We start from the raw sequence: 25,661 nt of genomic DNA on the forward strand, positions 1-25,661 counted from the left end.
AGTTTCGAGTGATTTTCTATCAATTTTGTATTTCAACATTCTAAGTATATTAATTCTTTTATAAGCTTTTTCGTATATATAGTTTATGTGGTTAGACCAATTAGCCTTGCTGTTGAAAAACAAACCTAGGTGTTTATGATTAGAAACATTAATAATTGATGATTCAGCAAAATATAGGTTAGGATGCAGTGTCTCAGAGTTAAGCCGCCTCGAGAAGAGCAGGGCTACAGTTTTATCTGGATTAAAGATAATTCCCCATTTTCTAGCCCAGATTGAAATTTTCCTTAGATCATCATTTAATATATTAGCACATTCTTGTCTGTCTCTCTCAATGAGACCATATAAGGAGGTATCATCAGCAAATAGTTTGAAGTTTGGGGCCAATTCATCACCAATATCATTGATATATAGAAAAAACAAAAAAGGACCAAGGATTGAACCTTGGGGTACCCATGCCTGTAATGTTTTCCAATAAAACTTAAATCCATCTATGACCACTCTCTGATGCCTAACATGAAGGTATGATGTAAACCATTCTAACATATTATTACAAATACCATATTTTTTTAGTTTATAAATTAGACCGTCATGCCAAACTCTCAATTTCATCGTATATAATTAATAGCTGATACACTGTGGAATCCTTAGACAAAAAGCCTGACTGATTCTTAGAAATAATGTAATATCTTGAGAGGTAATTGAACATATACTTAAAAACATTTTTTTCAAGTAGCTTTCTAAATATAGGGGTAACAGATATTGGTCAGACTTTACTTTAACTCGATCTATATATTCACCAATAATTACACAACCAAAACCGGCACACGATGTAGAATGTAGACTTTACGTTAACTCGATCTATATAATCACCAATAATTAGACAACCAAAACCGGCACACAATGTAGACTTTACGTCGTTCACATATTGTATTCATTGTATATTATTATTATATTACATATCCATTTACCGACAATGCTGTGTCATAATCCATAGGAATATTCATTACGGGTGAGTATTTGATACAATGCCTATAACTACGAGTGACATATAACTACATACTTATTGTAGTTCCTGTTTATCATCAAATAACTATACAATGACGGAATAATACACTTACCAACAAAACAGACGAAGGCGATACACATGCTGGAAATCAATAAAGCTGAGGCCCGCCGAGATGGAAAGCAGCTTTTGTCCTTCATTATCCGTGAATATCTTAATTAATAATACAAATTCAAATCCTAAATGTAGCACATGGTATCTATACAGTTATAAATGTTGATATATACAAATTTAATAAATGGTATTTAGCATGTTTGTAGTTATTCGACGCTGACATATATATACATTCAATGTATTGATTGTTTATAGTGTATGGCATTTATGTACCTATACATGCCATTGCACAGGTACAGATAGAATGGCTAGATTCGCAAAGTTCTTTTTATCACATACTCGGCCTGTTATCCAGTGAATTCGCCCGTGTAATATTTGTACTTATGTCACTTGTGTAATATATCCTGGGGCGTTTTTCATTGGCTGTGTCAGTCAGAAATCGATTGTGGTGTCATAATATGGACAATGACGTGACGTCATAAATTGTGAATGTTGCAACAAAATTGCTGTCTTCATTTGATTAAGCCCTCTACATTTTGGCTTGAAAACCTGTTAAAATATAAATTTCCTGAGTTATGTGATAAAAAGTATCTTAAATATTTGTTTTAATTTCATATGCACTTTTATGAAACTCGTCTTGACGTATTAATTTTTGCTCGCCAAGGCTGGTAAAACTATAAACTCCTAAGACTCGTTTCATAAAACCTCATATGAAATAAAAACTCATTTAAGATCCTTAATTTATGGCCGAATACTTCAGGGTTAACACTGATTGTTTATTAGCCAGTCCGGCTAAATCATTCCAAGTGTAAAAATCATATTTTTAAATTTGAAATATTTCCGATGCAAGAACACGCTGATTTGACGTGAAAGGATATACCGGAGATAGAAATTTTCTCTGAAAGCAAAAACTTTGCAGTGTTCAGGAAATTAATAATCGTTTTTAAAAATAAACATAGAAATCTTCATGTTTACATTTTCTTCTTAAAATTTGTGATGGTCCTTGCATTTCTATCCATCATTAGGCAAGTAGCTGCCCACTATTTAACATTGGATGGATAGCTACTACATTATAATGGACAGCTACAGGTAATTATCTTTCTTCGTTGTAAATTTTGATATAAAAAATGTACAATGCAAACGAAAAGGTGATGTGCTTTAATTAAAAGTAAAGTAGTTTGACTGAGATCACGTGATCACATGTGTCACCTAGAAACATGACGAAGCCGGTCATCATATCTCGAGTTATACATTACTGTGATGAATAAATTCACGACAATGTAAATCCTACGTGAAGACGGGGAGTCAAACAAGACAGTAATATATGCTTGTAAAGTTGTAAATTACACATGTTGGATTGTTCGATTGTATGTGACATTGATATTTATCAACTAATGGTTTGTTGGAACATTCCGGACAATAAATGAGTTAAAGACAAAACATTTTGAATGATAAAATGAAATGTTATAATCACACTTACTTAGAGAACAAATATCCACCGGAATGTGACTATAGATTCACTAAGGCTACATGAAGGTTCTGTTATGTAACCTGTTATATTGTCATACATTTATTTTATATTTATGGAGGTCTGTTGTATTTTGTTGATTTGTTGATTGTTAATATCAATTTACTGAATCATGTGCTATGTAATTATAACAGGGTCTGATATTACAAAATATGGATAATTTGATACCTATTGTATTTCTAGTTAAGTCTGACAACACTTATACCAATTCACAATTCAGTGTCAAATGATGAGCTAAAATTGTTAAGAATATTATTCACTTATATAATGAAACGGCCTATTGGCGATTATCTTACTAGGCTTCTTTGAGATTTTTTATATATTTTAAGACATATGCTTTCTTTCATTGAATCAATTGCATTGTGATAATTGGTTATCTCAATCAAACCATTACAATTTTGTCCTATGCTAATCTTTACCTTTTTCACCTTCTTCCTTAGTCTACATGTGGTTTATCTGATTCCGTTCCTCGATACAACATGTACACCATCCCATGGCTAGGCTTACACATCTTACAACACTCCTCAACTTGAGGTGGTCTGTGTTGGTAAGTTTGGTGATGGATCGCGTTGGTAATACAATGCCTACATGTCATCACTACGCCTATGTCTACGGTAAATCACCTGTCGGGGGCCTCACTCAGGTAAATTGCCTAAGCTCACTCATTCAACCAATTAGTTATATATAGCTTTTTGTGTTAAATGGTCGGTCAAGGAAATTGCGTGAATCAGTTATAATTTGTCTCTTGTAAATATTCGCTCTTCCTTGTGTAGTGTTAACTACTGGTTCAGTGTATAATTTGGCTATTTTCTGTATTATCTCTCCTTCATTTCCAGTGTTTTAGTTTTCTCAGTCATTACGTACAGCGTTTATTCAATTAATTTCGACATCATTGGGCATTTAAATTTTTGCATAATATCACTTTTTTTAGCTTTGGCAGTAAAGCCATTTCAAAATTAAACATCGAACACACTGAATTGCTTTCAAACTGAGAGAAAGTACTGGTCCATTTGTCAGTCCTTTGGAAGGTAATTTATTTAATACGCTATACAATATATAAACATTTGTATATGCATAATCCATAATCTAGACGTATTAAAACACGACCGCTTGACGTAAATATATATAGATATACATGGACCAGGCTAAAACGAAAGCATACACGCACACGATATACACTCACATAACTCGTTCCTAGATAATAACAATGTTGTAGTGATTTAAAGTTTGATTTGCACCATGATGACCACCTAACTGATAGTCCAGTGTGTACTTGTTCAGATGAATTGGAAACAGTCTCTCATTTTTTCTAGAATGTCCTATTTTCTATGATTTGCGGATTAATTTGTTCAACTCACTCAGTAATTATGCCTTTGACCATAACCCTATCGGTATTGACATTGTTTTACATGGCTGTCCTAGTTGTGAAGGTAATACAAACAGACTAATGCTTCGTGATATACATTACTTTATAGGGAAATCCAAACGTTTTAACTTTAACAAGATCTAGAAAGTCATTATATTGACAAAAACTGTAATTTTCTATGAAAACAGTTGAACATGGCTGTGAAATTATTTGATTATGTAATAAATATATATTTTCACTTTTTTTGTGCTTCTCTACACAACGTTTTACTTATATTTTTGATAAATGTACATATCGGATTAATTCTGTATATTAAATGGTAGATTAGATAGTTACATATAAATAAATTGATGCACAGTTTAGTGATGACCTGTGCAGTACTTGCACATGGACTATTGGTCTATCTACCTAACTGTACCGAATGTTAAATAGTAACTCATGTGTACACGTGTAGTTATGATAATTAATAACCATATTTATGTTTTGTTTGTGTGTGTGTGTCTGTGTCGGTGTGTGTATGTCCTATGTTGTATTGTAAGCAATCAAATGTGAGTTACCTCCCTTTAATTTTACTTTATCGTTTACATTTATGTATTTTCATTTCAAAATATCTATAAAATATATTTAGCTAAAGTTCTATAATATTCTTGTAACACTCTAGCCACCTATGGAAAGAATGTATATAGGCTTGCCTGTTTTTCGATCCATTTGACCATAACACCATGTCAATAAAATATGTTGAAATGAAATGAAATAATAACAATGATAAAAACATACCACAATCATAGGTTAGTTAGACTTAAAAACCTAAAGAGTGCATCACTTTGTCATGACAAATACAAAGTTCAGTCATCTTCATTGTGTACTGATCACCAAAACCCGAGTCTTTTTACAACCCGGAGATTTTTTGAGATGCAGCACACCGTATAAGATGAACTTAAGGCACACACAGCTGAATGCACCTTTGCTATTTGGTAATAGATACCGTTCGCCAAAAATGTATTGTACTGCACATACAGCTGCCGGTGATACTAGTAGCGAAAACAACATACAGCTGTCGGTGATACTAGTAGCGAAAACAACATACAGCTGTCGGTGATACTAGTAGCGAAAAGTTGAAAATCTGAACTGGTCTAAATTACTGTTGAAAAGAAGGGTTGAGATGCTTAAAACCTCTTAATGTTATGAATCTCACAAAGAGTCAATGAGTACTGGTTAATTTCAAATTCAATATTGATTGAATGGTGTATATTATGAAACGTGTCACTTCTAAAAAGAGATTGTCGTGGCCATAAAACCTCAGGTTAATCCACCAACATAATCTACCACCTTGTACTTTGAAAGTTGAACGCAAGACACACAGGTTATCGAATCATAATAGATACCGTAGGTAAAAAGGAACTTTAAATTGAAACATATGTAAATGTCCGTTTGAACCTACCATTTACTGCGAACTGTATTTGCTTCAATACAGAACAACCTTCACATTTTCAGTTTTTATTCATTTTTGTTTATTAAAAAACAGGAGGCATGGTCCTACCGGCGTCTAGTGGTAGGACGCCGGGCTCGTGGCCCAAGGGTTGCGTGTTCGAGTCACGGCACGGCACTGTGTTGTTTCTCTGAGCAAGATACTTTACTCCGCTTGTTCCAGTCCACTCAGCTGTAAATGAGCACGTGGTTGGGCAGTGCTAGAATTGTTGAATGCTAACTGTTAGCGCCGAAATGGCAGCACCGGCTGTATGCTCCCCAGGGGAGTTGAGAAAGGTATCGGCTGATTGCAAAGGCCCTATAATCACGGATAGTAATTTGTGAACCGCTTTGAGACGACCTATGATCTAGGTTGTGATGAAGTGGTATACAAGAACCTCGAATTAATATTATAATTATTAGTATAAAATAAAAATTGAAGTACTTGTGAAAACAATATCTGAAACAGCAGCATACGTTAGCAGGACTGCAACAAAGTGTACCATGTTATAGCTAATGCCATGTCATCTGAATTGGATCATGTTCTGTTAAGTGTCAAGAACCCTTTAGGGCCCTCGTTTATAACGTCATGCAAATACAACTAAGGAATAAATAAGCAATACAATAAAGAAATGATCAAAACATAAATGACTGGGAATGATATCAAACTATCGTTATATATATTGTATAAATATCAAACTATCGTTATATATACTGTATAAACATAAATTACTGGGAGTTATATCAGACTTTCGTTATATATACTGTATAAACATAAATTACTGGGAGTTATATCAAGCTATCGTTATATATACTGTATAAACATAAAATACTGGGAATGATATCAAACTATCGTTATATATACTGTATAAATATAAATTAATGGGAATGATATCAAACTATCGTTATATATACTGTATAAATATCAAACTATCGTTATATATACTGTATAAATATAAATTAATGGGAATGATATCAGACTATCGTTATATATACCGTATAAACATAAAATACTGGGAGTTATATCAGACTATCGTTATATACACTGTATAAACATAAATTACTGGGAGTTATATCAAGCTATCGTTATATATACTGTATAAACATAAGATTATCGTTATATATACTGTATAAACATAAAATACTGGGAGTTATATCAGACTATCGTTATATACACTGTATAAACATAAATTACTGGGAGTTATATCAGACTATCGTTATATACACTGTATAAACATAAATTACTGGGAGTTATATCAAGCTATCGTTATATATACTGTATAAACATAAAATACTGGGAGTTATATCAGACTATCGTTATATACACTGTATAAACATAAATTACTGGGAGTTATATCAAGCTATCGTTATATATACTGTATAAACATAAGATTATCGTTATATATACTGTATAAACATAAATTACTGGGAGTTATATCAGAATATCGTTATATATACTGTATAAATAAATTAGTGGGAATGATATCAGACTATCGCTATATATACTGTATAAATATAAGACTATCGTTATATATACTGTATAAAGATAAGACTATCGTTATAAATACTGTATAAACATAAGACTATCGTTATATATACTGTATAAACATAAGAGTTGTTTTTACAGTTTTCCATTAAATTATGTGTGTGGCAAACTACCGATTTGGTACAAGGCACGCGCACAAATTCTCGGTTTTATCTACAACACAAGTGACGTTCATGTAGTATTAAACAAAACAAACTTAATCTTCTCTATTTATTACATTTTAAAGCATCAAGTAAAATATCACTTAACGAAGAAGAGCTGAAATTCAAATGCGTAATCGAGATCTTAAGCACCTTATTCTACATTATATGACGCCACTGACTGCCATGTTTGTGAGTTTTGTTAACAAAAATGGTATCAGTTGTGGGATTATATAAATACCCTAGCAAAGTAATAATGATATACCAGAACAACTACTCCTATTTATTTTACATCCGTTCATCTACATCTGAATAGAAAACCAATGGTTTTGAACTCAATGGATGGATTTTTTTTATTGTTCAATAATCTCCAACCGAGTGTTTCCGTAGCAATACATGTAGTACCCAACCCTATGTGGAAGACGAACAGTTAAACACTTAGGCAATTTATTATTCCGAGCTCTATGCTACATTTTTACCAAATTTAATAGAAACACTACTCAGGATTATCAAGTTAACTTTTTTTATATTAAAAAACACATATTGCATAAAATACACACTTATGTATGTGTTTGATTTCATGTATGTTTGTATATAGATGGTATTGTTTGAATGTCACTTCAATATTTATTTTGTCTTCTAAAAATTAAGAAACAATACAAACACTCATGGTTTCTGTTTTTGTTGTTGCCATATAATTGCCTCCTTCACCACAATGAAGATCATGCAATATATTAACCGTGGTTGGCGTTTATAATCTATAAAAAATCCCCAAATAATGGACTATTTGATCGCAGCTGAAAACTTAAATCTGTGAGTGCGTTTGTTGAATTAGCTGTTAAGATCCCAGCGTATTTATAATATTTTGTACATTCGCTATCAATTTGGGTAACTTCCTTATATGGCATTTTCAGTCTCCATGCAGAAGCGGTAATGGTGGAGTTTGGTCGGCTGGTACCATAATAGGAGCTCCGATTGCCTGCAGCCGTGTGATTGTGTAACCACATATTGAAGTTATCTGTAGCCGCCAATCCCAAGAAATTAAATAAACTGTCTGATGCCGATTTAGGATGTTCGGCGATCTGTTCATACAGATACGTTTTCAGTCGTCCAGGGTACTTCTGCTTGAGCTTCATGGCTACTTCTATGTCACGTTCGAACCGTTCACACACTGATCGTGCAACGGTTGTTAAATTCATCCATGGTTTCACGAAGCCTCCCCGTTTCCGAGAATAAATCATTCCTCGTGGATCGCGAAGCAGGTGAACCACCTTCAGATTAGTAACCTTCTGCAGTAATGTCTCCACAATATCCATTGACAAGCGAATCGTTTTTATAGATTTTGTCGATTCAAAGCACTGTTTTAAGCATATCTCTTTCCTTGTTTTAAGTTTTGCGGAAGTCTTTACACACATGTGATATTGTGCAACAGCCTTACCATAATGGCTCCACATAAAGGCTCGATTAAAATGGGTCAGGTCACAGCTGTAGAAACGGACGATGTCAGCTACGATCATCTGCGTCTGTTCCGATGTTTGACGGGGTGGCCTAAAGAGATAAACAATGTTTACGAATTTTGTTACGGTAAGTTGTATATAGGATGGAACATATTTGACACCCCACTCAACCCCTGTGGACTTTTACCAGCAACAGTTTTTCTATTAACGTGAATAGCTATACGACTGTTGCCTAGACTTCCCACGTATGCTAGGAAAACCTGGTGCTGGTAAAAGTTCCAGCAAATCCACCGTAGTCTGAACAATAGTTTTGATGTTGTTTTTGTTTGTGTGAAGTGTTCCTTTTTGACTTTCGTATTGACCTTGATCTCCACTCCGTGCTTATGTTGTGATATTATGTAATACATTTTTTCTATATCATTTCATTAATGTTAATTCGAGACCGGTCTCCCTACAGTATTTACATGTAGCATTTGATTCGGTATTTAAGGGTTTCAGTAGAGTATACTTTATAAGATCTCAGTATAGTATATTTGATATCCAGGTGAGATATAAATTATATACCGTTTTGTCGTGTGTTTACCTTGTGATTTTGTTGTCACTTCTCTGATTTTCACTGAAGCCGTCGAGTTAATTTATTGAACTTTTATTTTAATTTCCGGGTTGTTTTTGTAGATTTCAACTATTTTATTTCCTTCGTATAATTTATTTATAATGGTACGTCTTTTTTTTTATTTTTTTTCAGATATATAGATATATGTATTTATTTCGTATTATACATTTTTTGTGTTTGCATTACGGCTTTGCTCTCACTTTAGGATTATCTTCTTGTTTTTGTCATAGAATACGAAAACACGAAAAAAAGTAGTTCATTTCAAATTAAAAAAACTAATTGCAAAGAAGTTGTTACTGTGAAATGTTCAATCACAATGATGACATGATGGATTGACGTTATCTGATTGCAAGGCTACCTGCATGATGAGTTAGAAATTGAACAGATGCCGTTCATAGTGAAGTATCCTATATCCTCCGGGCGCTTGACGGTACGTGACTGTAAGTAAGGCTTCAGCGGTTCATAAGTGTAGAACACCCCGGGGACCTGTTGTATGATGTCGGCCGTCAGAGTAGACCCACTACGGAGGTACGTGAGGAGGAGCACATGTGTATGACCTACGAAAAGGGAAAATGAAAAATGAAAAAAATGATTTTGTCAGAGTACTCAGCTATCGTTTCGCCTGGCATTACAGACAGACAAGTGACAAATATTATGAGAGTTGCATTTACAAATCAAAAATGTATGATTCGGAAAATTAGTTATTTAAATCGAAGAGGAATTTTGTTCCGTCTCAACATTTTTTTTATTGGCAAAATATATGCTTAAATAGTTACAAGCAAAAGGAGCAAATGGGTAAGCAATGAAAATTAGGTTTGGTTAACTAGTAGGATTGGACAGTGGTGAAATGTACCACACCATTTAGTTGGATTTGTTCGTAGTGTACAGTGATACATATTCGTTTAAATATCTGACCAATATATTCTAATGAACACTCATCTTAGAGGTTATAGCATGCACACATTGCAAACTACCCACGGGTAAGACGAATAATTAACAGGGTTCAGTTGGCTTTGTTAATTTATTCTAGACTATAATTACAAGGGTTGAGGTGGCTTTATTGTGCATTAGTATTCAACAGAAGCTGTTAAAAACTCGCATAATGAAATATTTCTATTTGTCAGCAAACATCATGTAATTAACATAATCTTCCTATTATTATGAAAAAATTGTTCTCTTTTACACCTTGTGGTTGAATCATAAAGAGTATTAGTTTAAGCATTTTGATATCATTGTCATAAGAATTCCCAGGAATCAAAGATGTAATGATGTCACATTCTGTACCTGTTCGTGAATCTAAAGATTTTGAAATCGTTAAGAAAAGGTATTCAGTTTATCAGCAGCAAGAATGTGGAATGTTTTTGAAATATGAAAGGTTAAGATTTTAAAGACAGTTTTCAAATCTATAAATTAAGGTATTGACTATCGAGGTTGTGGGATAGTTCATATAGTTTTCTAAAATGCCATGTTTATACAATAGAGAAAGTATATTTTGATTTTCAGATTATTAATAATTCTCCTATCTTTAACCTATATCTGAATATATATTCCCATAGTTTGTTGGTGGTAAAGAAAACTTAAAGGAAGACATTTCTCAAAAAAACATATGTTTGTAAATATGATATTATAAAAATGGACGAAATCTAAACAATACGATACTAAAATTATACAAAATGTACAGCCTAAATCGTTCGTAAATAACCCAAAATGTATTATTGAAAGAAAGACTATATGCGAATGTTGACTTTTTAAGATACAAAGTTATTCATAATACACACTATACTCCGTATTTTATATGGGCAATACCATGTTAATCCACCAGATATGTTAACTACAGTACCCACATGGAATGAGTGTCTCTGTAACTTATGTGAAGAGTATAATGTAGACCCTATCTTACATTTAGTTACGAAGTGTAGTGCCACCCTTAATGAGAGGATAGTTTAATGGCCCATATTATTGAGACATAAGGAACGGATGCCGGTGTCTACCTTGACTATCTCTTCCAGTGACATTTCCTGAGATTACTATTAGGAAAGCGATACGAAGCATTTCAATTGTATTTTGTGAGCAATGACCAGTATGTTAACTTTATTCAATATGGCACCGACTTCCTGAATATGTCTGCCTTCTTGAGCCAGTCATCTTGTATGACCTTTTTTTAACCGCTTTGTTAACCCACATCTGGATTATTGCTCAACTGATTGGGGTAACAGTTCAAAAAATAATATTGTAAAATTAGAACGCCTGCAAAAGAGAGCAGCCAGAATTATTTTAAAATGTGATTTCTCCACACCTTCCTGTGATATTTTCAAAAAACGAAACTAAATGTGTTTTATTTGCCATGTCATAAGACAAACATTTTTAGAAAATCTTTTAAATACCAGGGACCCCTTACATGGAATCTTTTACCAAGTCACAGTAGAAAATGTACTTCATTTTTAGAATTTAAGAGATCTGCAAAGCAATTTTACTTGAAATGATTTATGATTTCCTCCCTTATCCTGTAGTTTATACATGTGTATTTCTTAAAGCTGTAAATATTGAACATTTTATCATACATTGTATCTTGACCATATGTAAAATGAGCTTCATGCTCAATATGTTATTAAGAATAAATAAAGCCTTTATTATTATTATTGTTATTATTCTATCATACAGATAGATTTATTTGGGTGTAATATACTGTCTCTTATATCAGAGAGGCAATGCTGAACTTTGACTATTATGATGTTGAAATAGTGATTATCGTGTAAAGATATGTCCATATTTTTTTATCTTTATTTGTAATCTCTTATAAGAAGAATAAATAGACCTTAATTGATACGATTTGATTTTGACTAACCGTAAATAACTCATTATGTGTATGCCTTATCAGCTGCGAATAGCTTTATATACTTTGTAATATAATCTCGTTTTGTATGAGTTGGATTGTACTCAGGTAAACGACTTCCAGCCTTTTCTTTTAACTACTACTATATTATTTACCACCACCATTACCGCCACCACCACTACTACAACTACTATTTACTACTTCTATCATCGCCACCATCACCGCCACCACCACTACTACAACTACTATTTACCACTACCATCACCGCCACCATCACAACTACAACTATTATTTACTACTACTATCATCGCCACCATCACCGCCACCACTACCACTACAACTACTATTTACTACTACTATCTTCGCCACCATCACCGCCACCACCACAACTACAACTACTATTTACTACTACTATCATCGCCGCCACCACCACTACAACAATTGCTAACACTTGTGTAAAGATTTGATTTTCATGCTCAAAAACAAATCCAACATTCAATCTTTCTATGTACATAAGCTCTCGAATTTACATTTTCATGTTGTTATCGTATTGTACAATAATATAAAGTTCACGTCACACTATTTGCACAGTATTTGTGTACATCAGCAACAGCCTCTCACTACTTGAGCCGTTGCAAACGAATCGCATCATACTTCAGAACTGGATATTTTCTTAAAATTTTATCTAGAATCTTTTAACTAGATGGCAGTAGTAAAGAAAAGTACTGAAAGAATGCAAAATTAGGACATAGCTTCCTTTTACTTGACCTGACTGATCTTGATATGCAAATTAGCTGTAAAACAAACCACATATTCTGATGCTGTGTATTGCCCTAGACTAAGATACAAAAGAGTTATAAAGAATCATCGAAACAACATGCAAAAAATAATAGGAACCAAAAATACATTAGACATGAATGATATTATAAATCATCCAAAATAGTGGACGAAACTAGGTGCTTTGAATGGTAAGTGTTTTTACTTACTACACGCATTCTTTTACAACGCTAACAAGTCACCTAATAGATGTCGTTAGATATGGCGTTCCCGTGGCTACAAACAACTCAGTCCTTAAGAATGGCTAACAAATGGCGTTCCAGTGACTACAAGTCACCTCAAGACTAACAAATGGCGTTCCAGTGACTACAAGTCACCTCAGGACTAGCAAATGGCGTTCCAGTGACTACAAGTCACCTCAGTCTGTCTTTTCATTGGCTACAAATCATCACAGTCCTAGAGAATAGCGTTTCAGTGGCTACAAGTCACCTAAGTCCAATAAAATGGTATCCTGAGGCTACAAGTCACCTATGTCATTAGATATGGCGTTCCCGTGGCTACAAATAACTCAGTCCTTGGGAATGACGTGGTCGTGGCTATTAGTCATCTCAGTCCCATAAAAGTGCGTTCCAAAGGCTAAAGGTCACCACAGTCCTAGATTATAGCGTTCCATTTGCTACAAGTCACCTAAGTCCAAGAAAATGGTATCCTGTGGCTACAAGTCACCACAGTCCTAAATATTGCGTTCAATCGGTTACAAATCACACCATTCCTAGAGAATGGCGTTCAAAAGGCTACAAAATATCACAGTCCTAGATAATGTCGTTCCAGTGGCTACAAGTCACCACAGTCCTAAAAATTGCATTCAAGTGGCTACAAATTACACAAGTTATAGAGAATGGCCTTCCAGTTACCACATGTAATATTTGTCCTCGAGAATGGCGATTAAATGGCTAAACTTTTCCTCGGTTCTAGAGAATGGCATTCCAATGGCTACAAATAATCTATGTGATAGCGAATGGTGTTCCAGTGACTACAAGTTCCCTTATTCCAAGTTAGATTTCCTATAACTTCTACAAGTTGTCTCAGTCCTTGTACAACATGTTTTATATCTTAAAAGTACGGACATTTGTGATTAAGAATATGATAACCTGAACAACAACAAAAAAAATAGTCGAGGCAAATCCAAGGCTTATTTCAGTTTTTACAGGTTCATATAATGAAATGAATCATTACAAAAATCAATAACTGTTTAAACATAAGCCTTACAATTGAAAATAAGGACAAAGAAGGTTTATTTGGATAGTTTATGGGTGCTAGGTATCCCATTCGGCTGAGAAGAAACAATCAGTCAGTGGAACAATGCAGTTAAGCACAGGAAAGTGATCAGCAGAAAAATATAAATCGGCTCAGTAGAGCAATCAGTTAGTTTAACAATAGAGATTGCCTTTGTATAACAATCAGTCAAGTGAACAATAGTGCTTGCCCTGTATAACAATCAGTCAAGTGAACAATGGTGCTTGCCTTGTATAACAATCAGTCAAGTGAACAATATTGCTTGCCTTGTATAACAATCAGTCAAGTGAACAATATTGCTTGACCTGTATAACAATCAGTCAAGTGAACAATAGTGCTTGCCTTGTAAAACAATCAGTCAAGTGAACAATAGTGCTTGCCTTTGTATAACAATCAGTCAAGTGAACAATAGGGATTGCCTTTGTATAACAATCAGTCAAGTGAACAATGGTGCTTGCCTTGTATAACAATCAGTCAAGTGAACAATATTGCTTGTCATGTATAACAATCAGTCAAGTGAACAATAGTGCTTGCCTTGTATAACAATCAGGCGAGTGAACAATAGTGCTTGCCTTGTATAACAATCAGTCAAGTGAACAATAGTACTTGCCTTTGTATAACAATCAGTCGAGTGAACAATAGTGCTTGCCATTGTATAACAATCAGTCAAGTGAACAAAAGTGGTTGGCTTGTATAACAATCAGTCAAGTGGACAATAGTGCTTGCCTTTGTATAACAACCAGTCAAGTGAACAATAGTGCTTGCCTTGTATAATAATCAGTCGAGTGAACAATAGTGCTTGCCATTGTATAACAATCAGTCAAGTGAACAATAGTGCTTGCCATTGTATAACAATCAGTCGAGTGAACAATAGTGCTCGCCATTGTATAACAATCAGTCAAGTGAACAATAGTGCTTGCCTTGTATAATAATCAGTCGAGTGAACAATAGTGCTTGCCTTTGTATAACAATCAGTCAAGTTTAACAATAGTGCTTGCTATGTATAACAATCATGCTGATCAATACAGTATACATATTTTATTGTTTATAAAATAATATTTTGCGAGGAATAAAGGATTTCTCTTAAGGCTATACTTCATATTCATATTCCATATTCACCGGAAAAGCGGTCTGCATGAGGACGGGACACGTGCAANCTTTGTATACCAATCAGTCAAGTTTAACAATAGTGCTTGCCTTTGTTTAACATTCAGTCAAGTGAACAATAGTGCTTGCCTTTGTATAACAATCAGTCAAGTTGAACAATAGTGCTTGCTATGTATAACAATCATGCTGATCAATACAATATACATATTTTATTGTTTATAAAATAATATTTTGCGAGGAATAAAGGATTTCTCTTAAGGCTATACTTCATATTCATATTCCATATTCACCGGAAAAGCGGTCTGCATGAGGACGGGAAACGTGCAAGGGATCTGGCCAATGCCGGAATTTGCAAGAAATCAACAAATTTGTAATACAGTTGTGGGATCGCACAACGTTACACGATGTCACGCGCCATGCTTTTTCCAGACAATAAAGCCACCGATTAAAGCAAGCATTAAATAAAAATGGAAAACGCTGATCAATACAATATACATATTTTATTGTTTATAAAATAATATTTTGCAAGGAATAAAGGATTTCTCTTTAGGCTATACTTCATATTCATATTCCATATTCACCGGAAAAGCGGTCTGCATGAGGACGGGAAACGTGCATGGGATCTGGCCAATGCCGGAATTTGCAAGAAATCAACAAATTTGTAATACAGTTGTGGGATCGCACAACGTTACACGATGTCACGCGTCATGCTTTTTCCAGACAATAAAGCCACCGATTAAAGCAAGCATTAAAAAAAAATGGAAAACGTGAAGTCTTTCCGAGANGTCATGCTTTTTCCAGACAATAAAGCCACCGATTAAAGCAAGCATTAAATAAAAATGGTAAACGTGAAGTCTTTCCGAGGGCCATAATTGTTATACGTACTTTCTTCTTTGTTCATATCACGCTCCGTTGCAGCATCCTTTCCATTCTCCATATTTACTCCAGTATTGTCGGTGTCGCTCTGATTATTGTTGGCTTTGCTCTGTGTATTGCTTGTCCTGTCCAGTATATTGATTGTCTCTTCTGGCGCATTTTGTGTTTCGTACTTGTTATGTATTCCGTGTATATTCTGTGTTCCTTGTGTATGCTTTGTTTCCTGTGTATTCTGTGTTCCCTGTGTATGCTCTGTTTCCTGTGTATTCTGTGAATTTTTCGTGTTCTGTGTTTTTTGCGTGTTCTTTCCTATACGTTTGTTGAGTGTTTCTTGTATATTCTTTTTTCCCTGTAAGTTCTCCAAATTAACATTGTCGCTCCAGTCAAGCAGATTATCGATCATCCCCTCCGGATTGACATTGTCTTTAAATGCATCGTTTTCAATTCGATTTACCTTGCCGACAACGTTATCATTCTGGTTTTGTACGCTGACAGGATCTTTTTTTAAAACTATGGCTGCATGTCTAGCGGTAACACTCTTATCATTTTTATTTTCTTCTGTGATATCTGTCTCTTCGAATTTCACTCGTTGACGTAAACTATCCGTCTCACCCGTGTTTTGATGGGTATCACTGGTATCGAGTTTGTCTATTGTCTCTGCCGTATTGAATGACTCACCCTCCTTCTTCCACGTGTTACGAACATTGGACACATCTGCAGCATTCGGAACAACATATTTGTGGTAATTGTTTTGTGTGCTACTTTGTTCATTATCCGCCATTATAAATGCCGCCTCAATTTCATCACCATTGACACTTCCAGTGTGCATTCCTCTGACGTTGTAATTAGGACTCATTGTTTGGGCATTACTTCGCACGTCCCCTAGACCTTGCTTACCTGTCGTTGCCCATATCTGTTCACGCGTGCTTGTCATACCATGGCTCTGTTTATCAGGTTCGCCATCATAAACTGCAGAAACGAAACTTATTATTTAGATATTTAAAATGTCTTGCCATACCCAAGTGTTTCAGATCAAGATGGTTGAAAATAAAAATATCTCTCCGAGAGTAAAAACAATAACTTAAATGGACTACTTCAATTGGCTTTCGAATGATCAATCGGTAGTTTAATGTGTATGAACCACAGACATACCTCAAAATATGTTATTCTGTGGACTCGTCATAATGATGATTATGCTAGCGTACCAAAATAGTGCAAGTAAGAATGTTTAGCGTTTCTACAAGAGATACAGATATTATGGTATCTTTCAATAACAACAGAATCACAAAAGAGGTTATTTCAATGACGAAACGGCATTCATTATTGTGCATCCAAGTGGATTATATTCCTCGTTTCTTTGTCAAAAACAATCACAACTGCCTATTGCCAGTGTCATTTCAAAGTGTACCTTTTCATCTTTATACCAATATGTAATATAGGTGATATCTGATACGAGTATAATATATTATTGAAATTGATTTTACCGACTGATCGTCAAGGATGTAATATATTCTGTAATTCATGTAATCTAAGAGAGCGAATCTTTTTTCATTGTGTACATTTGTGGTGTTCAGGAGTCTATTACGAGTCCCTGTGATGAAAGCTACCAAACTATGTGTACCATACATCAGTTGTTTATATATATTCCAGTTAAATTGGAATATTACAACAATACATTGGTTAATACAAACAAGTGTATTGGTATTGCAGAAAACTACAGCGTGCTGGTTCAAACTCATCAAACAGTGAAAAACAAATCACGACCTGTCAGCTCACCTAAAAATAGACCCACTAAATCATCGTTACATTACAATCATCAAAAGTATTTAACTAATAATGATGCAAATTAAAAACAGTAATTAATTGCAATATATTGAAATGCATTCCATGCCTCTCCATCCTATTTAGTGGTGAATGGTTTGATAACAAATTGCTCTCCTTTAGAATCCTGGGCGTGCGAAAAGGTTTTAAAAGACAACGGACAAAAGACGTGTACGTGTATATGTAGCTAATTATTTAATCCAGGATAACAAATTAGTAAGATATGCACTGTAACTGAAATAATTGTACTCTTGAAAACAAAGATCTATTTCCATTAACTTGCATCACTAGGCAACGCAAAATTGTAGATATGAAAAAAATTTGATGAACAATTCTTTTTTTTATTTTTTTAATGCAATTATTACAGATGACTGTTTTTGGAATGAAAAAAGGAATGCTTTTATGATTCGAAGAGATATGTTAAATAATGATATTTGTTTTATATACAGTGCTGTTTATTTTGTATTAATTAACGTAAAAGTCATGCAATTACCAAATGTTTATATTAAAATAAAATAAAACACTTTGAATGAATAATAACATCAACCTATAAATGACTAGTAAAATTACACAATTTACACGTGAAAATTACCTAAAAAAACCCTTTAAATAACTAGTAAAACTACACAATTTACACGTGTAAATTACCTATAAACAACCTTTAAATGACTAATAAAACAACACATTTTACACGTGTAAATTACCTATAAACAACCTTTAAATGACTAGTAAAACTACACAATTTACACATGCATGTACAAAATACCTATATTATATACAATCTATCAATGACTAGTAAAACTACACAATTTACACGTGTAAATTACCTGTAAAACAACCTTTAAATGACTAGTAAAACTACACAATTTACACGTGTAAATTACCTATAAACAACCTTTAAATGACTAATAAAACTACATAATTTACACGTGTAAAATACTTATAAACAACCTTTAAATGACTAATAAAACCACACAATTTACACGTGTAAATTACCTATAAACAACCTATAAATGACTAGTAAAACTACACAATTTACACGTACATGTACAAAATACCTTTAATACAACCTTTAAATGACTAGTAAAACTACACATTTCACACGTGAAAATTACCTTTAAACAACTTTAAATGACTAGTAAAACTACACAATTTACAAGTACATGTACAAAATACATATAATACAACCTATAAATGACTAGTAAAACTACACAATTTACACGTGAAAGTTACCTATAAACAACCTTTAAATGACTATTAAAAATACACAAAACACACGTGCATGTACAAAATACCTATAATATACAATCTATAAATGACTAGTAAAACTACACAATTTACACATGTAAATTACCTATAAACAACCTTTAAATGACTAATAAAACAACACATTTTACACGTGTAAATTACCTATAAACAACCTGTAAATGACTAGTAAAACTACACAATTTACACATGTAAATTACCTATAAACAACCTTTAATAGACTAGTAAAACTACACAATTTACAAATGAAAATTAACTTTAAACAACCTTTAAATGACTAGTAAAACTACACAATTTACACCTACATGTACAAAATACATATAATGCAACCTATAAATGACTAGTAAAACTACACAATTTACACATGCATGTACAAAATACCTATATTATATACAATCTATCAATGACTAGTAAAACTACACAATTTACACGTGAAAATTACCTATAAAACAACCTTTAAATGACTAATGAAACTACACAATTTACACGTGTAAATTACCTATAAAACAACCTTTAAATGACTAATGAAACTACACAATTTACACGTGTAAATTACCTATAAACAACCTATAAATGACTAGTAAAACTACACAATTTACACGTGAAAATTACCTATAAAACAACCTTTAAATGACTAATGAAACTACACAATTTACACGTGTAAATTACCTATAAAACAACCTTTAAATGACTAATGAAACTACACAATTTACACGTGTAAATTACCTATAAAACAACCTTTAAATGACTAATGAAACTACACAATTTACACGTGTAAATTACCTATAAAACAACCTTTAAATGACTAGTAAAACTACACAATTTACACTTGTAAAATACTTATAAACAACCTTTAAATGACTAGTGAAACTACACAATTTACACGTGCATGTACAAAATACCTATAATATAAATCTATAAATGACTAGTAAAACTACACAATTTACACGTACATGTACAAAATACCTTTAATACAACCTTTAAAGGACTAGTAAAACTACACATTTTACGCGTGAAAATTACCTTTAAACAACCTTTAAATGACTAGTAAAACTACACAATTTACACCTACATGTACAAAATACATATAATGCAACCTATAAATGACTAGTAAAACTACACAATTTACACATGCATGTACAAAATACCTATAATATAAATCTATAAATGACTAGTAAAACTACACAATTTACACATGCATGTACAAGATACCTATATTATATACAATCTATCAATGACTAGTAAAACTACACAATTTACACGTGAAAGTTACCTATAAACAACCTTTAAATGACTATTAAAACTACACAATTGACACGTGTAAAATACTTATAAACAACCTTTAAATGACTAATAAAACTACATAATTTACACGTGTAAAATACTTATAAACAACCTTTAAATGACTAGTGAAACTACACAATTTACACGTGCATGTACAAAATACCTATAATATACAATCTATAAATGACTAGTAGAACTACACAATTTACACGTGTAAATTACCTGTAAAACAACCTTTAAATGACTAATAAAACTACACAATTTACACGTGTAAAATACTTATAAACAACCTTTAAATGACTAATAAAACTACACAATTTGCACGTGTAAAATACTATAAACAACCTTTAAATGACTAGCAAAACTACACAATTTACACGTTTTAAATACCTATAAAACAACCCATAGAAATGACTTGTAAAACTACACAATTTACACTTATAAAATACTTATAAACAACTTTTAAGTGACTGATATAACTACACAATTTACACGTGTATTTATGTAGAGCTTTGTTATCATTAACTGACGGTATCAAGAACATTTACACTTTAATCTAGCTGTTGTTTTATAAGATATGCTGTTGTACATCAACAATGTTTTGTACGTTCATGCATCAATGATTGTTTTCTTTGTGTCAAATGAACAGTCCAAGCTAGCTATATATGTACAGTTTACAGTAATGAGTGGGCCTTAGTTGCTATGTACAAATTAGTTTGGATTAGCTTTAATGATTTTCATGTTATGTAGCTGCACGTGTTCTAGATGTATTTAGCCTTAAGCAAGTTATAGTTCCATGTCTAATTAGCTTACAAGACCGGCGATTCAACACTGCAGACATGGTGTTTCTAATTATATATTGAAATTTAAAAAAATCAAAGCAATTATAACAATAATGAATGTGTCAAACAATCAGTGACCAAGTCCATGTATAGTTACAAAAAAACATAATAAGCATAAAAGAAAATTAACACATTTTAAATGAAGCAGGTCAACTGAGATAGTCTCTAAAGTCGACGCTTGGTTTGAAAAATATGGTTTCGATTTACTGATAACGCCGCATGTTTGCAAAAAATCAGCCAGGTAAATTATATATATTCCCGCTTTTGGTACACAAAACACGTGCTTTATGTGAGGATTACGCTTTAAATTCCGGTTCACGCTTCGATTACAACCTTTGCACGCACTACATTTGCTGTCAATCAAATCCTCCACAACACAGCCTGAATTATGACTGATATCTGTCGCGTTATTTCTCTTCGAGGCGTCACTCTTGTCGAAGTATTTAACTTTACTCGGCAAGCATGTATTATCGTATATAACATCATAGATTCGGGGAGAGACCTTGAAGTATAGCATTACAATACGATTGTCAAAGCTCATAAAATCGAATATATCTGCTGAATTTCAATACAAAAGTTATCAACAAGTTTAAAAACAACTTTTATTGTCACAAGATGAAAATGATGATACATTTTCAATTAAATAAACAAATACATGTTGTTGAAAAAGCTTAAGATTAACGTAGTTCAAACCAGTTTTTAGCATTATGATTTAAGGACAAGAATATTATTTAGAAAACAATGATAAGTGCACTGATAACAACATCTTTTTAGCATTATTGTGATATTGAGGGTACGTACCTGTTGAATCAAAATAGAACACACCGTTCTTAAATAGTCTGCTATACACCAAATTCTTCTTTCCTAAAAATATCAATCATTATCAATAAATATCTCAACCATCAAGTCGACCAATTCCCACATATCGTAGTGACTTTAGAAGATATAAATTAAATATCTATTGTATCTCTTTTGTTATAGTATGAATTCTATTTTCACGCTACTATGAGTTATACATACAGGTAAAAATAGAATGGCCTAGTTCTAATCTCCCTCAGAGTTTAATCTTAAACTTCTCTGTTAGCCACAAAACAATAGAATACCGAAGCATCAACAAACAAAAAACAAATAATCCGAATTCAAAATCGATAAAAACTAGGATAACATATGAACAAAGGAAATATTTACACGGAGACCCTTACACAAATACAAGGGGAATAAGACCCGGAAGGTTGTGCGTACGCGTCTTATGCCTCAACGTTCACAACCGCCATGTAGATCTTACTCGAATCCCAACGTTCGCACAATGCGGACTCTGGTAGTGACAACTAAACCACGAGGCAGTCGTTCTACATGCGATCTGGGTAAGGACCAGTATCGTGATTAACCAATTGTAGTGATGGACAAATCATCGTTATAATATAAAGGGGTGCATGTGTGTATGCAATAGAGGTTAACTGTAGGAAACTGTCAATTTGATTTCAAATACTTACTTGAAATTACCCATAAACAAAAATGGAATGTAGAGAGTTTTGATAAACATCATCAATTGAGTTATTAGTGAATTAGTTATCATTTTATAGTATACAAACGGGATTTTTCGCGAAACAAACTGGCATTTGTTCCTAAGGGTGTGGCAAAAAAAGATATTTTTTATTTTTTTTTATTTATTGAAAACCTGAGTTTTTAAACATGTCTTTAACCTTCCATACTTATATACCATATATAGCTAAATATATATATTAATATCCTTCTGAAAGTTGTCAATGGCTGGTGCTCTTTACAAATTAGCTTGAAGACGGCATACAAATATCGATGCTACCAAGGTTTTGAACGATAAGCAAATATCCCCATAAAAATAGGGTCAGTCCAGGCACGAAGTAACTGGCTATCTAAACTGCAGCTTTGAGAGCTCTTCAAAAGGTCAAAATAGGAGATATAATTAACAAATCGGGAGCATGATGAATTTGATTCAATTTCAGGGAGAATTAAAAATGTCAGGTCAAATATTCTATAAAAAGGAATCATAGCTGTTTTCCTCCAAATTGATGACAAACACAAAACAGAAAGTATATATAATTTTTACTTCGATGTCTTAACATCGTTCAACATCCGCTGGTCAGTATGTGGTTGTGTAGGTGGACAAGATACCTAATGACACTATTATATGCAGTGCTTGAAAAAGGTATGAACTTATCTGGTAACCATAGAAACCCAAGTTATTGATTTTCAAATTCCAAAGATCAAATACTAGCCTCCTATGCTTCCACGCTTCTACTTGTATTGGAATCCGAAACTACTTGACAATGATCATTTTAAACAACGTTTCGTCGCTGGCTGAGCTAGTTGCTCAACCAGGCCATTATCCAAACTCCTTACTATCATTCTAAGTATTTTTAAATCAAGTTTACTATCATATTCTGACCCTCTTAACTCCAGAATGAAGGTATTTAATAAACCCCGAAGTTAATTTTATTAAACTTAAACATGTTTTCCTCAAAAATGGTGTGGGTTTTTTTCCCAATAAGAACAATTGACATTTCAATTCTGTACACTAACATACCAAACGCCTGTTCTATTTCTCTGTGATATGAACGACGATGTTTCTGATTACACTCATTAATGTGACTTGTGGTTTTGTTGTAACTACCCCAGTTCCCTCTATGATGACGTGACATTACTTGGATGTAAATGTAGGAAACACAAATAGCTTACTCTTTGTTGACATTTGGATACAACAGTCGATTTCACTGTTGTCGCCACCAAGTATTGTACCAAAGCAATTGATTACAAAGAAAGCTTCGTATCCCCGCCACATGTACATTCGTATTACATAATCACCATGTTTAGCAACAGCGCCCTCAATACATATACCAATAAATACACATAAATATACATTAACATTAGGTATTTACCGATAATTATATAAATACATTAAGTAATCAATTGATGAAATAATTAATTACCATTTATCGGAATTGATGATAACAGATCTAGAAAACAAAAGATATATTCGTAATCACTATGTCTAGTAATAATAGTTAGTAATTCAGTTATAAGTGAAAGAATGAAACATTGCTAGAGTCCCGGATATGAAAACTCTTTTCAGTTCCGTGGACTCGAAGGCATTACTTAACTTTTTAAAAGGCATCGGTCTATTCTATAGACTCTGATGTCTTTTAACTCACCTTACCCTTCTGACGTTATATATATCACATATTCCATATCATCTTTTCGCTATCTCTTTTATTATTTGAACCCCCTTTTTATTTTAATTATCTACACATACAATGCGAATGCTTTTAAAATGAACCATTTTATCATATTGTATCTTCGCTACTCATATGTTTGTTAAAAAATAAAATAAATAAATAAATCACCATGGCCCTAAATGACCACAGCCGTCGATGGGCCGTTATAATATAAACAAACAAATAAACACACAATGTTAGAAGCAACCCACATCAATCCACACATAAAACAGCATATGTCGATTTTAATAACAATATAACATTCATATATTAGTGTGCAATACATTAAAATCACTGGTATGTTGTTGTGGTAGGACAGCATATCACAACATGCACCTGTCGATAAAACCAGAAATTGTGATATATAACTTAAGAACTGTACACTTACCAACAACAACCAGGAAGGCAATGCTGGTGACAGTTATCAACAGATAAACAAAACGTAACAACTGTGTTTTTACCAATAACAACCAAGACGGCAATGCTGGTGCTAGTTATCAAACAGAGAAACAAAACGTAACAAAAGTGTACTTACCAATAACAACCAAGACGGCAATGCTGGTGCTAGTTATTAAATAGAGAAACAAAACGTAACAACTTTCTACTTACCAATAACAACCAGGACGGCAGTGCTGGTGGCAGTTATCAAACAGAGAAACAAAACGTAACAAATGTCTTCTTACCAATAACAATCAGGACGGCAATGCTGGTGACAGTTATCAAACAGAGAAACAAAACGTAACAACTGTGTACTTACCAATAACAACCAGGACGGCAATGCTGGTGACAGTTATCAAACAGAGAAACATATATCGCTTCACCTTTCGACTGATTCTGGGACAATAAGTGTGCTGGCTAACACTGCTCTTCATGCTTCGCTGATTACTGAAATCTGAATAAATCGTTTGGTTTTATAGATTATTTACAAACGTATTAAGCATCTGTGATATACTTTAATGTTAGTTTCATCAACTATTTATGAAGTCACTTTCTATATAAGTCAAATCGGTATTAGACTTTTTCTGTTCGGAGATGAAATTTTAAAATGTAAGGGAAAACGACCAAAGAGAGATT

The 25,661-nt window shown here is 33.2% G+C and overlaps 2 protein-coding genes across 3 annotated transcripts in view; both read right to left on the reverse strand.

Annotated features, from left to right (window-relative positions):
• LOC110464150 overlaps window positions 1–3,174 on the reverse strand; it is a 14,025-nt gene extending 10,851 nt beyond the window's left edge. For both annotated transcript variants that reach the window (XM_021519215.1, XM_021519214.1), the window contains exons 1-2: window positions 3,065–3,174; window positions 1,119–1,216 (exon numbers count right to left, since the gene is read on the reverse strand). In XM_021519215.1, coding sequence (XP_021374890.1) covers window positions 1,119–1,203 — 85 coding nt within the window. In that variant the 5' untranslated portion in view covers window positions 1,204–1,216; window positions 3,065–3,174. The remainder of the gene's footprint in view (window positions 1–1,118; window positions 1,217–3,064) is intronic.
• A 4,057-nt stretch (window positions 3,175–7,231) lies between these two features.
• Window positions 7,232–25,459, reverse strand: LOC110464142. Its single transcript, XM_021519208.1, has 5 exons — window positions 25,345–25,459; window positions 22,138–22,200; window positions 16,133–17,092; window positions 9,593–9,791; window positions 7,232–8,712 (listed from the first exon to the last, which is right to left on the reverse strand). The coding sequence occupies exons 1-5, from the start codon at window positions 25,457–25,459 to the stop codon at window positions 7,923–7,925; spliced, it is 2,127 nt and encodes a 708-aa protein (XP_021374883.1). The 3' UTR covers window positions 7,232–7,922.
• Between the last annotated feature and the right edge of the window lie 202 nt (window positions 25,460–25,661).

This window comes from Mizuhopecten yessoensis, unplaced genomic scaffold, assembly GCF_002113885.1.
Source record: "Mizuhopecten yessoensis strain PY_sf001 unplaced genomic scaffold, ASM211388v2 scaffold10967, whole genome shotgun sequence".
Classification (NCBI taxonomy): domain Eukaryota; kingdom Metazoa; phylum Mollusca; class Bivalvia; order Pectinida; family Pectinidae; genus Mizuhopecten; species Mizuhopecten yessoensis.